The sequence below is a fragment of the Episyrphus balteatus genome, chromosome 4 (genome assembly GCF_945859705.1).
Source record: "Episyrphus balteatus chromosome 4, idEpiBalt1.1, whole genome shotgun sequence".
Classification (NCBI taxonomy): domain Eukaryota; kingdom Metazoa; phylum Arthropoda; class Insecta; order Diptera; family Syrphidae; genus Episyrphus; species Episyrphus balteatus.
In genome coordinates this window covers 11,914,264-11,931,158 of record NC_079137.1, presented here as the reverse complement: position 1 = coordinate 11,931,158, position 16,895 = coordinate 11,914,264, and the positions used below count along the sequence as shown (strand labels likewise).

The following is a 16,895-nucleotide window of genomic DNA, read 5'->3' as shown; positions in this document are numbered from 1 at the left end:
GAAGCAAAAAAAAAACATCGACAAAACAATAGAGCCAATTTGCTGAAAATTCCTTTCAACTATGTAGCAGTTCTTTGTGTGTATGTGTGCTTTGTCTTATTCAAAGTTATTCACTCAGTCAATGTCTCGCACTCGTTGACTATGACTACAACACTTGCGAAATGAAAAGAAACCATTGAAGCATCGAAGATGATGACCATTCTCTTCTTCGAAGATGAACAAATCGTCCTTGTTGTCAGTGTAGGATTAGGGAAATTCTTTTTTGAATTTTTTTTTTCTCCAAGGACTTCTTTGTCTTTATCTTTTGTTGTTGTTGATTTTTTTTTTATAACCAGATGGTGCAAGGACTCATTAATTTTCATTTAAACAGCTTAAACATATTTTTTGGAACTAGAGACGAAGGATAACAAAAGTATTTAGCATTAAAAAATAAAACAGACTTTAGAAAAAAAAATTCTTTAAAAAAGGCAAAAATAACATAAGTTACATCAGCTTACCCAAGCATCAGATTAACAATTAATCATGACCGCTCATTAGGTAAGAATAATGTAAAAGGACCAATTAAAAAAAACAAAGAAAAATTAAATTGAATCGAACTGTAAATAAACGTTTGTGTCGTCACAATTGAAACTCATTATCGTCGTCATTATTCAATTCCGGTGTGAAATAGGCAGAAGAAAAAGATAAAGGATCTTTTAATTTGGTCCATCTTCAGTAATTATCTTCTTTTTATTTTAGGGGAATATGTCAACGTGTCAAGCTTTTGTTAAGGTAGCCTTTGTGTACTTGCTTTGATGAGAAATGAGATTGATCGAGGTGAATAGAAGTAAAAGGAAGCTAACTTATACATTTAAAGGGAAACACATTTTCTCATTTTTCACTAATTTAAATGCAATCCTGCACATATCGCACCCTCAGTGCAAAAGAGCGATAAGTCAAAAAATGACATTTTTGAGATAATGATGAAGAAATGTTGCTTTTTAAATTATCTTTCTTTTGAAGGGCTTGTTGTTAACGTAAACGAAAAATTCGAAAGATTATGACTGTTTTTATCCAATTCCTACTATATTAAAAGTCAAACCCTTTCCTAATTTAAACAATTTTAAAAAATAAATTTATTAAAACTACAAAATGGTTCTTGTAATAGAGCTTTGACATTATGGAAATTGCTGTCCCATGGAAAGTTATAGGGGAAAGTTTAGAGTCAGTATGTATTTTGCAGAAGCGTTTTCTCGAAATGAACTTTTTTGAGTTCTCGCTCTTTTGCGCTGAGGGTGCGATATATACCTACATTTTTATACAATTTGCCACACTTCCATAAACTACCAAGTCCTTGCATTTACATTTTTTTTACACATTTTTTGACACGGAAAAAACAATAGATACGATTTCCGCTTAAAGCAAGAGGAATCCGCTTAAAATAAGTGGAATCCACTTAAAATAAGCGGAATCCGCTTAAATTGTGTTAATTATAAGGTAAACTTTATTTAATTTTAATGTGAATTTTCATTTAAAAAAAAACGGACAAAATTTTTTTTTTATTATTATCGTCAGACTTCAGCTTTAACACTTGTTTCCAACAGTGAGATAGGCTAATGATAAAGCAATCGCCTAGTGACCCAACAGTTATAGGATCGATCCCCAGTGGCTGCCAGTTGGTATTTTTTTTTTATAAAATGTTTCCACATAAAAATAAGATGATTTTCCGCTTAAATTAAGTGGTTTTCCTTTAAAATGCAAATGGAAGTCATCTTGGCAAAAAACCATGCAGGAATCTGCTTGTTCTTAGGTGGTCTTTTTTCACACTTTCTTTAACACAATCTTGTAGGTACAAAATTAAGCACAATTCGACAAAAATGTTCACAATTCAAAGCACTTCACTCTTGATCTTTTGGTCGAAAAAGTTCATTAATTGGATCCATTAAGGTTCATAAAAGAAGGAACGTGTGTAAACCCTTACTCTTTTTTCTTCTACTTCCAAGTTTTTGAAACCATTCTTCTGGTCAATTAAATAAACTTCCATCACAAAAGTACCTACGCAAATGTGTTTACCAATTTTTTTTTTTATTTTTGTATAACTCTTTTATAATTCTATGAAAAAAAAATACATTTCTTTTGTGTGTGTCTCAAACTTTTTCGTAAATTTATTTTATATATTTTTTGTTTGCTGAGTTATTTCTTCTATTTTATTCTTTTGATGAAACTTTTTTTGTGAAATAAAATTTAATATCATTATTTTATTACCTTGAAACATAATAAAGCAAACTGAATAGAACATGTATTTGCATTTGAACAAAAGGCTTAATACCTAACTCGTATGCTGGTCTTTTTTTGTGTCCTTTTTGAATTTTTTTTTTTTGTTAAGGTTTGTTTTTTTGTGATGCAAACTTTCAAAAGACTTTATATTGGCCAAATATGGGTAAAGGAATGGAATCCCTAATTTAACGACTTCCTCTTTTTTTATTTATGTTTTTGTTTGTTGACCAGGAAGTTAACGAAAAGGGTTGTTAACCATCGTAATTTTTTTTCCGAGAGTTTAGAAATTGAGGAATGAAAGATGGTTAAATAAATAGGCAAAAAATGTATTTGTTTCTGCCATAAAAATTCAATATAAGGAAGCTCTCCATCTGCACGAAAAAATCGATTTATCTGAATTAAATTTAAAACTTAACTTTTACTTTGAAAATTTGAATATGGAAAGTCTGTAAAAACGCTGAATTTCAATTTTGAAATAAATCGATACAACTATTTATTTTGTACTTGGAAATTTTTTGAAAGTTGAAACAACTTAAACAAAAATTTTTTAAGACTTCTTCTTAAGTTGCAGTTTATCATACCAATTCTCAATAGTGAGATGGCCTGATAATGAAGCACTCGCCTACTGACCTAAGAGTTGTAGAATCGATCCCTACTGGCTGACAATTTTTTTTTTCAGACGGAAATCTTCTTGAAAAAAGAACATTCAGAAATCCGCTTGATTTGACACAGAATCCGCTTGCTTTTAGCAGCTGCTCTTTTTTCTCCGTGTAAGGAATTGAGTTAGGAATGCAGTTTGCGTTCATTAAAATTCAAATGGACACATTTCTGAGAACTTTGTTTTTCATAGTGTATTTCTGTTTCATTCAAAATTCTCTATTTTGTTTAATTGTTATCTACTAAATTTATCTCATCATTAATTCTTTAATAAATTCAAAGAATAAGTTAATACAAATTATTGAAATAATTTCAAATAGGAAATTGTTGATACTTACAAATTTTTTTAAAAGTATAGTTTTGAATTTGAACCAACATTTTTGAACCCGAAACAATATTTTAGGTTACAAGATAAACTGAAGTGATTCATTTATGACAAACAAGTTTTAATTGTTAAACTTGTTCATTTTAGGTATATTCATATCACAGAACCCGAATAATTTCGCTGAACCATAAAAAATTGATTTCCCAAAAATTTGACAGCACATTGAGCAAGATAGAACTTAGGTGGGAAAATGTGGTTTTCCATTTGTGGAAGGTTTAGTATGGTTTATATCATTTTCGCTGTGAAGTACGGAACGTTGACACATTCTGATAGTGTTGATTTGGAGCCAGATAGGGTTTAGAGATTTTTGAAGTGAAAACTTCTTTAGTATGGTAGTGATTTGAAACACGATGAAACGAAAAAGCGACAAGAAAAATCAATTGATTATAACTTTTTTGTTTTAATAGATAGATGAATGAAATTTATAATGTAGATAGGTAATTAAATAGACTATAATTGTATAAAATTTTAATTAATTTCATCTTCAAAATCTTGAGATAACGGTAAAAAGATGTCCTTTTTCTAAACACGTTATATCTTTTGATCTAGAGCACTACAAGTTGCACAATCTTAAATTGAGAAACTTGAAAAATACCTCAAAACACTTGTGGAGATTTGTTTCCGATGACCAGCCACCAGTGCAGGAAGTACCGTAATCTCAGTTTGAAATTTCAACATGGTTGGCTTTAAAAAATTCTTACTTTTTTTGTAGACATGGTAGAAATATGATTGAAACGTCATATAAAAGATGAAATAATAAGCTTTCAGATGTTATAAAATTTATAATAGGTTGTCATTAAAAAAAAATTGATGAAAAGAGAAAAACGATTGTTTTTTTTGCTGTTTTTGATGAAAACTGATTGGGTTCAAAAAATTCTAGCTTATTTGTAGATGTTGTAAAGACATGGTCGATATAAATATTTTGAGCTGGAACAATAAGTTTTCAGATGATAAAAAATTTATTATATTAATAAGACAACTTAATAATTTTAAGAGCTGCCTCTATATAAATTTAAAGAAATTTTGTTGATGTTGGGGAAGAACCGACAATTAGGGCAAAATTTTGTTAAATGAAAAAAATATTATATATATATTAAAATGCAGTCTTATTGCAATTTCTTCGAATATTACGTCTGCAAAGTTTAATCAAAATCGTTAGAGCCGTTTTTGAGTTATTTGGTTTGAATTGAAAAATTTGTATGGGAGAAACACTTTCTAGGTGAGATAGGTATAAAAAAAACAAAAAAAACCAACTTTCAGAATTCCATAAAAATCATCTGTACCAAATTTGAAGAAAATCCGTCCACGCGTTAAGGCTGTGGAAATGTGTTCAGATGGACGCACAGACGCACGGACGGAGTTGCGAGACCCACTTTTTGGAATTTTCCATCATCGTCATGTTGGTTTTGATTAAAACCTCAAATTTTTGTTTCGACACGAAACCAATACTTGCCCTATAGAGCAAGTAAAAATTTGTATCTTTTAACACTAGTTTATAATTTTTAAAACTTGCACAGTTTTCCAAAAAGTACTAAGGTTTCCAATGTTGAAGGTAGAACGGCATTTTTTGAAAAGATTTTTGAAATAAAAAAAAAAAATTTAGAAGAAGATTCACTTTATTAGTTTATTTTTCATAGCAAAAAAACGAATAAAATAAATACATTTTTTCGAACTGCTATATGTTTATTTCTTTAAATGCCAATTTTTCAATAGTCAGTTAATCAATCAGTTAGTACAAGGCGTTGTTTAAATAAGTAAATTTTAGTTCCCCAAATAGCCTAATTGTATGTGAAGTTTCATTTAGGTAAATTGGTCGCGTATTTTTATCTGTATTGCAATTTTGTTTGAACTAATCTATTTGTAACAGAGTTAATGGAAACACAGATGGAATGTGTGAATAAGAAAAGTTTTAAAATTTATTGCGTTTCATTGGTGAGGCCGAGAACTTTTCAAACTTCCCTTGCCCCCGTTCTAAAAAAAAAAACTTTTTTCGACTGCAAATTACTCGATCAATATCAGTGAATATTAAAATTTTTAACTTTGGAAGTAAATAAAGTAATCATTTTGCTACTTTTAAATATCATGAAATAGTTTTCTGTTTCACTTAGCTTATAACATTGTGCCTTTATAAATTTCATAGTTAAAAGTTTCGTTACGCAAGATTTTGATACACAAAACAAAAACTAAAGTTGGTCAAATCTTAGAGTATTGTAAAATACTAGATATGTGTTTGTCTATTATCTGCTCCAAAAAAAATAAATTTCAACTCAATTTGTCATAAAATGTTCATTTAATTGGAATTTTTGTTTTTCTTTTTTTTTTTTGTTATTATAATTTATAATAATTTAAATTTAATTTTTTTTATTTATTTTACAATGTTAACTATATACACACTTTTCTTCTTTTAAATTTATAATTTTTATTACAATCGTTTCATTTTGAATTTATCTACTTTTATTTAATTATATTATTATTATTATTTTTTTTTAATTGTAGGTAATAATTTTTTTCCCATTTTGATTTTACGTTTAATTTTATTTTATTTCATTTTTTTTTTTGTATCGTTTATTTTCTTCTTTTTTCTGTCACAACATTTTGTTTTGTATTTTTTCGTTTTAATTCAAATTTCATTAAAAATAAAAATAGTTTTTAAATTTAATTTTAATTCAATTTTTTTTTATATTTATTTACAAAAAAGTCTAATTTTTCCAACTGGAATACATTCGATAAGCTAGTCACGTCTTTTGAAATGCCAATACAATTAATATTATTAGAAGATAGTAAAAATTGTGCCTGTTGATTACAGCTGATGACATTATCGCTGATGCTGAATATTCACCTGTAATAAAAAAAAATAATGAACTTTTTGGAATAATTGTAATTGTAATGTATGTTCAAATAAACTTACCACTTAGAACATGCAGATCAACTGTAACTGGTGCACTATTCGATGGACTACAAGTATAATTCCTAGAGTCCTTTTTCTTAACATACGGAATTATCAACGATCCTATCTGTAATTATTATAACGATCAAAAATAGGAAAAAATCATTAATCTTCCTAAAGGACATTCAAAAAACGGTTTAAATAGGTACACACCCTTACCGTATTCTGTTGATCTGTATGATTGCCAAAGATATTACGATCGATCTGCATGAACCAACCTTGTTTGTTGTCATTCATAATTTGTTTTGATCCTTGGAACCAAATGATATACGATGGTGGTTCTAGTGAGCCTCTGACTATACAATGCAGGGCAACTTTACTGCCAGCTTTGACGAAACGATTATGATCGCCAATTAGTTCTGTTCTTGGAACTGAAAAATAATTTTTTTTGAATTTTTTTTTCATTTTGGGAAATAGTGAATTAACTTACCAACAACTTTCAGATAAACTCTCGCACTCATTTTAGGCTCTGTGGAAACTTGACATTCATACCAGCCCATATCAGCTTCGGCGACATATTTTATCTGTAGAGACCATGTGAATTCGTTTTCGCCTTTAAATATCGACTGAAAGCGTTGGTCAGCTATAAAAGTTGTTTGGTCTACTGTCAGAATGTGATCATCACGGACACGAACCCAAGAAACGGGCTTGTTCAGCAGTCGGCGAATCTAGAAATATTTACATTTATAAGTGATTTTGATAATAAGTCACAAAAGTAATGGTTTTTTCTTAATACAATATTCTAAAGTGGTTCTTCTTTGAAAATGTTTGGGACACTGACTACGAAACCTCAAAACTAATGTAGTAACCGTATCCATTCTTAATATGTTAGGGATATCATTTTTTTAAGCAATTTTTTTAAAAATATGGATCAAACATCATTCTATTTTGTTCGACCTGGTGTTTAACTGTTTTGCAAATCAAATTCACCCTTTTTCAAACCAAATTCACCCTTTTGCAAATCAAATTCACCTTTTTTTCTAATTAAATTCACTCTTTTGCAAGTCAAATTGACTCTTTTGCAAATCAAATTCATCCTTTGCAAATTAAATACACTCTTTTGCAAGTCAAATTCAAATCAAATTCATCCTTTTGCAAACCAAATTCACCCTTTTGCAAATCAAATTCACCCTTTCTCCAATTGAATTCACTCTTTTGCAAGTCAAATTCACTCTTGCAAATCAAATTCATCCTTTTGCAAGTCAAATTCATTCTTTTGCAAATAAAATTAAGTAATTTTTTTAAATTTTGTACGTCAATTCGCATTGTTAAAAGTTATTTCCCAAGCAATTAAAAAAATCATTCTTGACTAAATAAAAGATGAATTTGATTTGCAAAGTGACAAATAATTGGTATTCTATGGTCTTATCGAATGAATTATTTTAGTTTCTGCATGGCAAAAAATTTGTTTTAATTTGTCCTTAAATCCGTTTTGAAAAATTGGCTCTCCTTATTATGATTATTTCACAAGAAATATTTATTTAAGATCTCGAGCCATGAATTTATCAGAAAAATCCTTTAAAGTGGTGTAAGGTACTTTACCAAGCAGAATAAAAATACATGAGAAAAGGATTTTCTGTTTAATAAATTTACTTTTTACACATATTCCATTGCAAAGGATGAGAAAAAAAAAACACGATACAATATGAAAGGATATTAAATAAAGCCTCTCCAAAGGCGTGTAGGTACGTAACGTAGGCAACAAATAAAACAAAATTATTATGTTGGAATATTTTATAAATAAACATATTTTTCAACATGAATCGTTTTCGATATATCGCTGATATCTTGTTGGCTTTCTATCTATATCGTTATGAAATCTTATTGGCAAAAAAAAAAAAACAAGAAATTTCAAGGATATGCCATGTACAAAGAATCAATCGATGGATATCTCAATAAAACTTCTTTTTTTTCATCGTCTTCTTATCTTCAACGTGCGTAAACAAGAAATTTGTTACATTTTATCGATTTTTCTGTGTTGCCTTTATCTGTGTATCTTCTTTATATCCATCGATATACTCAACAACACAAAAAAAAAAAATATTCCTTATTGCTTATTTTTTTCATTTTTTTTTTTTTTTGTGATTGAAAGAAGACGAAATTTTCTAAGGTTTTTATCTTTTTCAAGCGTAGAGCAATTATGCCAACGAGAAAATAAAAAAAAACGAGACATGAAAAAAAAAAATCGAAATAAATAAACACTTTTGAGCTTCCGTTTTTTTTCGTTTTCATTTTTTGTTCATGGGATAGTAATTGTATCTTGTAATTTTCTTTATGTTCTAAAAAAAAATGAAAGCAAAAAAAAAATTTCAACAGATTTAATAGGATATTTATAATTTATTTAGATCCTTTGCCAAAGGACGTACTCTCTATCGATGTTAAGTGTTATTAAGGAGAGGCATTTCAAAAAAAAAATATAATATAAAAATAAATTACGCGCTTAATTGAATGAGGATAAATGTGATAATGCAAGACAAAAAAAAAAGGTCTTGAAATTTGGTGAGATTCCCCTAAAAATACTATAAATAAAGTACTAAATGAGAAAGGTGAGGATAAATGAACTTAAATTGATATAAATTATCACGTTAAAGTAAATTAGGTTAACTAGGTTAAATTTAAGTCGGAAAAAATAATGTTAATAAGACCCAAAGCATCACATTGTTGTAGGCAACAAGATTTTAGTTGAGAATGATAATAAATGAGTATTTTAACCCCAAGAATTTTAAGAGAAGAATGAGTCGAATTTATTATCACTGAATTGAAATTAGGAAATAAAAAAAAACTATGCATTTCAGTAAAAGAGGTGAATTTGGTTTGCAAATGAATGAATTTTATTTGAAATTTGATTTTTTTTAAACTTTTTTTTATTTTACAAAGATCGTGGAAGTGTCACACCCGTACCGATTGTAACGACCCACTTCCATTTAAGAACTTAAGTTAATATTGCTTGTTGTTTCAGTCTTTCCAAAACCCTTTATGTTATAGGTACATTAAGTTAAAATATCTTTCATTCATAAAATTATGAGTACAAGTGTCACACCCGTAACGTTGCAAACGCATTACTTACAAATGAAAATTTTAGTTTCTTGTGTAAGGCCTTCCACAAACGTGTCTGTTTTACTTTTAATTTTTATATTTTTCATTCGTGAAGTTATAAACAAAAGTGTCACACCCGAAACGAAAGAAATACTCTTCATTAATTGGGCAATTTTAGTTAATTATTATTATTATTCTTTTGTTAAGGCTTTTCTGAACCCTTTTTTATACTTTTAATTGTAATATCTTTCATTCATAAAATTATGAGCAGAAGTGTCACACCTGTAACGAATGATACTACTTAAAAATGTAGTTTATCATTGTTTTTTGTTTAAGACTTTCAAATACACTTTCTGTTTTCGCTTTTATTATAATATCTTTTATTCATACAATTATGAGTAAAAGTGTCACGCCCGTAACGATGTCAACGCCCTACTTTATGTATTTGTAAACGAAGAAATTTTGCTTTTTGTATTTTTGTAAAAAGACTTATTAATTTTCATATTTTAAAAGTACATATCAATCTTCTGCATTGAAACAAAATTTACTAAAGGGTTTAAGGACCAAAATCTTAAAAACGTACTCTTCGATTATGTACATTTATTTTAATATTAAACATTTCCTTTGAAACTATTGACATAACCAACAAATAAACAAAAACCTAATGCATATTAAAATTTCTGACTGAAAGGACTGGCTCGTTATTATCATTTTGTATGCAATAAGTTGATTCAAAAGCTTTGTATTTTGCCCGAAACCATTTGATTTCTCTTCGGAAAATCTTTTGCAAACAAATAAATATTCTTACGAAAATGAAACATAAATTCAACGACGACGATGCTAATGGAAAAAGGGTTTCTTCTACATCTCTCTTTTATATACCGCAATCGACCAGACAGACAAACCAATTTTCATTTTAGGTACCAACCTATTCGCAAATTGTGTCCAATTTCTTTACCTCAAAATATATATATTCAAAGGTATGAGTATTTACCAAATGGATTTGAAAATTGAGTAAATTTGAAAATTCTTTGCATTCATTTTGATGTTTTCATGATGTTTTGTTGTTCTATGCTGAGGCATAGTTTTGTGTATTTATCTTCTTTCTCGGAAAATCTTATCTCAAAAATAAACATTAAGAATTTTTTTTTTTATTTTCTAAAATCTACATTCTAGCAAAAAATAAAAAAATATAATCTAAAGTCTACTTCTTCTTCTACCTTCCTATAATCCCTAAGATCAAAATCGAATTGAATTGAATAAGCTGTGTGTTTTCCTTGAAACATTTCCATTCAATAGCTGCTGCTGCTGCTGCAGCTACATGGCTTTAGAAGAACGAGAATCCTTGTTGCTAATAAAAAAAAAGGAAGAAAGCAAAAAAAAAAGGACATCCTTTCTCTGTTGCCAATCATATACCAGTTATGAAAAATCAAACTAATTGAAAAGGCTATCCTAGATATGTTGTGTATATGTATATACACATTCATTTGTATTGATAAAATGCTCATTGAATTGGAAAGGAAAATAAGGGTTCCTGAGAATCAGGAAAGCATATAACATCTCACATATTTTTCTTCAATTTGTGTGTCTGTATATGGATAGAATGGGGGGCGTATGAGTGATATTTTCAATTATTATAACATTTTCAATGAATCGTAAGATTGATATAAATATAAATTTATTTTTTTTATTTTATTGAAGTGATGTTTTATATAGAGAGAAAAGTCAAAAATGACCAACCGGATGCATTCAAGACAAATTTCCGCTCAAACCCACACAATAGCATAGTCAGGATGATGACGATGATTATATTGACTTCCGTGCAACTGATGATTGGGCAGAGCAAGGCCAGTGTACTATTATTATTTCTTATTATTCTTTGGTCTTGAAATAATTCTTTCCTGGTTTTTTAGTCAGTTTTTTTTTTTTTGTATTTCTTTAAAAAAGGGAAGGCTCACATCCTGGGATACAATAAATTGAATATTGACTGACTTCTTTTTTATTCATGATTTTTTTTTCTACTTTCCTTGAAAAAAAGTTCAAGGAATTGAAGAGAAATCGAAGAAGCAAGATTGTTTTTCATTTTTTATGCAGTAAAAATATAAAAATAAAAGGGAAGCTGATAGACAAAAATTTCCTTGAGAAAAATTAATAGTTTGAAAAATTATTACATACTTTAAAAGTAGTGAAATTTAAAAATGTAATGTAGCTGAGGCAAATGTTAATTTTGCAAAACAAAGTGAATTAAAGGAGATGGCACATTTTTGGGCCCAGTGTGTTCACTAACGAAATGGGTACCAAATGAAAGGTGACGGTAAGCACATTACGTGGGTAAAATATTTTCAAATTCGTTAGTGGGATTTTGGAGATATTTGAGTTTGAAGTTTCGGATTTCAAAATCAAGATTTCAGCTATTTTTTTGAACAATTAATCGTAGAATGCGTAGAAAGGACTTTTTAGATTGGAAATTAGTTAATCTTTCTTTTTCTAGTACATCATTTTTCTATAGGAGTTATACTTTCAGAGTAACAGAACCGCAAAGTATCTCATTCTCAGTAATTCCGCACTTAACTCTAAGGGTTGTTTAAAATATTTAAAATATCAAAAAACACACAATTTTCGGTAGTGTAACTCTGAAATAATAACTCCTAGAGAAAAATGATGAACTAGAAAAAGAAAGATTAACTAATTTCCAATCTAAAAAGTCTTTTCTAGTTTTCTGTCCGACCAGTCGTTCTCGAGATATTGAGACATATGCGTTTTTCAAAATGGCGGTCGCCCCACAAGACCAAACAATACGCAATCTGAGATTTTTACTTGGGATAAACCCCTCTTCAATACTGCATTCAAACTTAGCTGACGTCATAGCTTTTTCCAGATTTTTCCCCATTGACTGAACTATAGTTTCTATTCTTATTATTTAATAGGCATATTTCAGCGCGTTTTTGTGTATTTTGCTTATTATAAGGTTTTTGTATGTTTTAAAGAACTATTTTATATATAGAATTAAAGGTATTACATTAAGCTATTGAAAAATTGCAAAACAAAGTGCATGTCACCACTGAATATTTTGATATTTCGATGGCACATGCCTCGCTTAAAAAAATCACCTTTTGAGAAGTAAATACCTAATATGTATTATTTTTTTTAATAAAGAATCAAACTTTTGATACAGATTTATAGACAAGAGAAATACCTTTCATTTGATACCAATATTATTTCTGTACACCCATTATTACGCATTCTACGATTAATTGTTCGAAAAATTAGCTGAAATCTTGATTGTGAAATCCGAAACTTCAAACTCAAATATCTCCAAAACCCCACTAACGAATTTGAAAATATTGTACCCACGTAATGTGCTTACCGTCACCTTTCATTTGATACCAATTTCGTTAGTGAACACACTGGGCCCAAGCTCCATAGAAAAATGTGCCATCTCCTTTGCAATGGGATGAAATTGGTTTGCATTATTATTATTGTTTATTAATTAAAACTTTCCAGAACCCTTTCTGTTTCACTTTTAATCTTTCATTCATAAAATTTTGAGTAAAAGATTCACACCCGTTAGGGCTGCAACGCTCTACATTATTTTGCCAATTTTAGTTTATTTATTGTTTTTTTTTTTTTTATTAAATCTTTCTAGAACTCTTTGTGCTTAACTTTTAATTAAAATATCTTTCACTAACGAAATTTTTAGTAAAATTGTCACACCCGTTACAATTGTAACGCTCTGCTTTAATTTGACAGTTTTTGTTTATTTTTGTTTCTTTTCCAGTCTTTTCAAGATCTGGTTTTTAATTTTAAAATAAAATTTTGAGTAAAAGTGTCACACAAGTAACGATAGTAACGCCCTTCTTTAACTTGCAATTTCATTTTATTATTGTTTTCAACCTTAATAGTCCGGTCAAATTAGACTAAAATAAGGGGGTGAGGTTACATTAATTCCCAGCAAGCTGAAAATTGGTACACTGAAAAAAGTATTATTCTTAAAAACTATGAATCTCGTTCATAAGCCAAAATTCATACATTTTTAAGTAAAATTCATTAAATTTAAGCACAAATTCTTAAAAAAAAAGTTTAGTTTTAAGAAAGATTCATAAAATTTAAGAATCAGCTTTCATAAAAATTTTCCTATGGAAAATTTTGTTATGAATTTTTTTTAAGAACAAATACGAAGGTTTATGAATAAATTCATAAACTTCTAGCTCCAATTTGAAAGAATATTTTGCTGAATCTTAGAATCTGGACATACTTTTATGAATGAAATTTACTATTATTTTCCATTCAGTTGTATTTTGAGTTAAAATAATTTTTAAAATTGACTTTTTTCCCTTCTAAAATTGAAAAAAATCTATTTTCACAATTACATTTGTAAGAAGTTCATAAATTTTGTGTTTTGAAGTATTTTTTCTTAGAATGAATTCATTTTTTCTTAAAATGAATGTATTTTTTCATTAATCAAAAAACAAGGAATATTTTACCGTTATCCTGTATTCGGTATTAAGAACTTATTCTTAAAATTTAAGAATTTGTTCATACTTTTTATGTTCGAAATTCATATTTTTCCAAAATTTAAGAATTAATTCATTAAATATTATGAAAGTATACATATAATTAATGAAAAAATTCTTACGTTTTGAGTGTTTAAGTATATTTTCTTAAAGTCTATGTACTTTTTCATCAATCTAGAAAATAATAACTGTTGTTCTGAATCTATGCCTTAGATTTCTTTGAGGATTAAATTTAAAATCTGATATTCAAAGTGGACGGTCGTTGCCGAAACAAGATATTAAAGTTTGTGAATAAAAGACGATATTGTTTATAGTGTTAAGCATTTTAACCACGTAGACAATTTTGAAGAGTATAAGACATTGCAAAAGTGTAAAATATTGTTGGTTCCTGTTGCCTCTTTCCCATATACTCAGATAAGTATAAAAACATATAATGTTAAATATTGCTTTCTTTGATTTATTAAATATATTTTCTTTTTTTTTGCTATAGGTGCATATTTTAAAATTGAAAATCGTAATTTGATATTTTTGTGAAATATGGAGGCACGTACGTAATCTTCAACTTTGGACCGGCAAAGGGGGAAAAATCAACACAAAGTAAAAACCATATTAAAGGCGATTCTCAACAAATCCTGTACAATTGAAATTGTCATTGCAAACTAAAGCAAAACATGGAATTTAGTAAGTGTTGCATTTTATTTTATTTCTCTAAATATTTAAATTTTTTTTTAACTTAATATTATCAACATTTCTCATAGGTACCTAAATTCTTTATATTTTTATCTTTCCCCAACTTATTCAATTTTTTTATTTTTTTTCATATCCAGAGTCTAATGGTGCCGATTACAATAAGGTAAGAATTAGATAATTTAACCTCCTAGCTATTTCGATTTTTGAAGTTATACTTCTTATGGGAGGGTGAGTATGAAAATTTACTTTTTGACAAGAATGTCAAAGGGATTATGACGCGATCACCCTGGGTAGCAGGTCTGTCGTTTCACCTTTAGAGTAGTCAGTACTTTAGTATTTAAAATGCAGTACGCCACAGTACGGCAAACATAAAACACACAACACGTTGCAAATTACATGTTTCATGTGGCAAGTTGCATGTGGCAAGTTGCATGTGGCAAGTTGCATGTTGCAAGTTGTATGTGGCAAGTTGCGTGTGGCAAGTTGCATGTGGGAAGTTGCATGTGACAAGTTGCATGTGGTAATTTCCATGTGGCAAGTTGCCAGGGTTGCAAAAAGCTCACATTTCAGCTCAGCTCAAATTTGAGCTAGCTCACTTTTGAGCTAGGTACCATAGCTCAGCTCATTTGAGCTGAGCTGAAAGTGAGCTGAGCTGAAAGTGAGCGCCCCCAACTTCCAACGCCTATATCTCGGAATTTTGAAGAAAATGAAAAAAAATTTTTTGATGCCAAAAGGTAGCGGGGACTCTAACCTACATTTGGGTACAACTCTTATCCCTGTAGGTCCACGCGTTCTCAAACCGGGAGAACTTAAAAGTAGAAAAAAAATAGGCACGATTCTGAAAAAATAGGCATGATGTGGCGGTTTAACATGGAAGGCGATTTTTTTAAAATCTGACAATGTGCAAAGCGTAGGCCCATGACACAAGCTATCATTTGGCATCAGTCCCAAAAATTGCTCTCAAGCGGTTTAGCTTCTAGGAGCGTTCAAAGATTCGGGGATTTTTCGAAAAAAAATTTTACCCCAACTTTCAAAGGCGATTTTCTCGGGTTTTTGAAAAAAATCGAAAAACCGGATTATACCACTATCGGGTAGCTGAGAATATAAGCTTTTATATGGCACCACTCCCCTGTTTCTAGATCAAAGCGTTCGAACGCCTATATCGCGGAGTTTTGAAGAAAATGAAAAAAATTTTTTTGATGCCAAAAGGTAGCGGGGACTCTAACCTACATTTGGGTACAACTCCCATCCCTGTAGGTCCACGCGTTCTCAAACCGGGAGAACTTAAAAGTAAAAAAAAAATAGGCACGATTCTGAAAAAATAGGCATGATGTGGCGGTTTAACATGGAAGGCGATTTTTTTAAAATCTGACAATGTGCAAAGCGTAGGCCCATGACACAAGCTATCATTTGGCATCAGTCCCAAAAATTGCTCTCAAGCGGTTTAGCTTCTAGGAGCGTTCAAAGATTCGGGGATTTTTCGAAAAAAAATTTTACCCCAACTTTCAAAGGCGATTTTCTCGGGTTTTTGAAAAAAGTCGAAAAATCGGATTATGATAAAAAAAGAAATATTTTACTAAAAAAATAGAAATACATTTACTATTAAAAAACCAAGAAAAAAGATCACGAAAAATTATCTGTTTTATTTATAAAAATATCCATGTGTTAAAATAATTCCATTAATAACTAGAACCAAACATCTTAAGCTGTGGTGTTTTATAAAAGTTTAAAATATCTTCATATTTCATTATATTTTCCAAATAAAAATCAATGTATCCTCTCACCCATAACAGCTCAGCTCACTTTACCTTAGCTCACCCAACAGCTCACCGACAGCTCAGCTTACCCAACAGCTCAGCTCAACCATCAGCTCAGCTCACTTTCAGCTCAGCTCAAATGAGCTGAGCTATGGTACATATGTAGCTCAAAAGTCAGCTAGCTCAAAATTTGAGCTGAGCTCAGCTCACTTTTGAGCTTTGTAGCAACCCTGCAAGTTGCATATTGCTACTACTAGTGCTGAAGCACACACAATTCTCATAAAATTACCATATTGCACATTTTATGCGCAATTCATTTACTTTCGTTAACCATATACCGTACGTTCTGAACCGCACAACATGTGTAAATTTCACAGAATAAATTGAAAACTACATGGACGCAAGGAGGATGAAAGAATTAATTTATTGTTCACTTGATAAAAATGTAAGAAAACTAAGTGTGGATTAATTACTTCATAATAGAAATTAAAAATATCAAATGAAATTCATTTACATATACTGAATGAGAAGTATAACTTCAGTCGCGTGTACATGTGTATACACACTCTTTTTTTAAACCAAATACTACATATTCATTTTACTAACACAAACTTTTTTCTATCTTTCCAGATGCATCCATTAAAGAAGTAAAA

At 29.5% G+C, this 16,895-nt stretch overlaps 1 protein-coding gene across 2 annotated transcripts in view; it reads right to left on the bottom strand.

Annotated features, from left to right (window-relative positions):
- Positions 1–5,869: 5,869 nt before the first annotated feature.
- LOC129918241 (zwei Ig domain protein zig-8-like) overlaps positions 5,870–16,895 on the bottom strand; it is a 64,269-nt gene continuing 53,243 nt past the window's right edge. The window contains exons 3-6 of one of the 2 annotated variants that reach the window (XM_055998660.1): positions 6,676–6,913; positions 6,399–6,616; positions 6,207–6,312; positions 5,870–6,137 (exon numbers count right to left, since the gene is read on the bottom strand). In XM_055998660.1, the coding sequence (XP_055854635.1) occupies positions 6,034–6,137; positions 6,207–6,312; positions 6,399–6,616; positions 6,676–6,913 (666 nt within the window). In that variant the 3' untranslated portion in view covers positions 5,870–6,033. The remainder of the gene's footprint in view (positions 6,138–6,206; positions 6,313–6,398; positions 6,617–6,675; positions 6,914–16,895) is intronic. The other variant, XM_055998661.1, reaches the window with a different exon arrangement.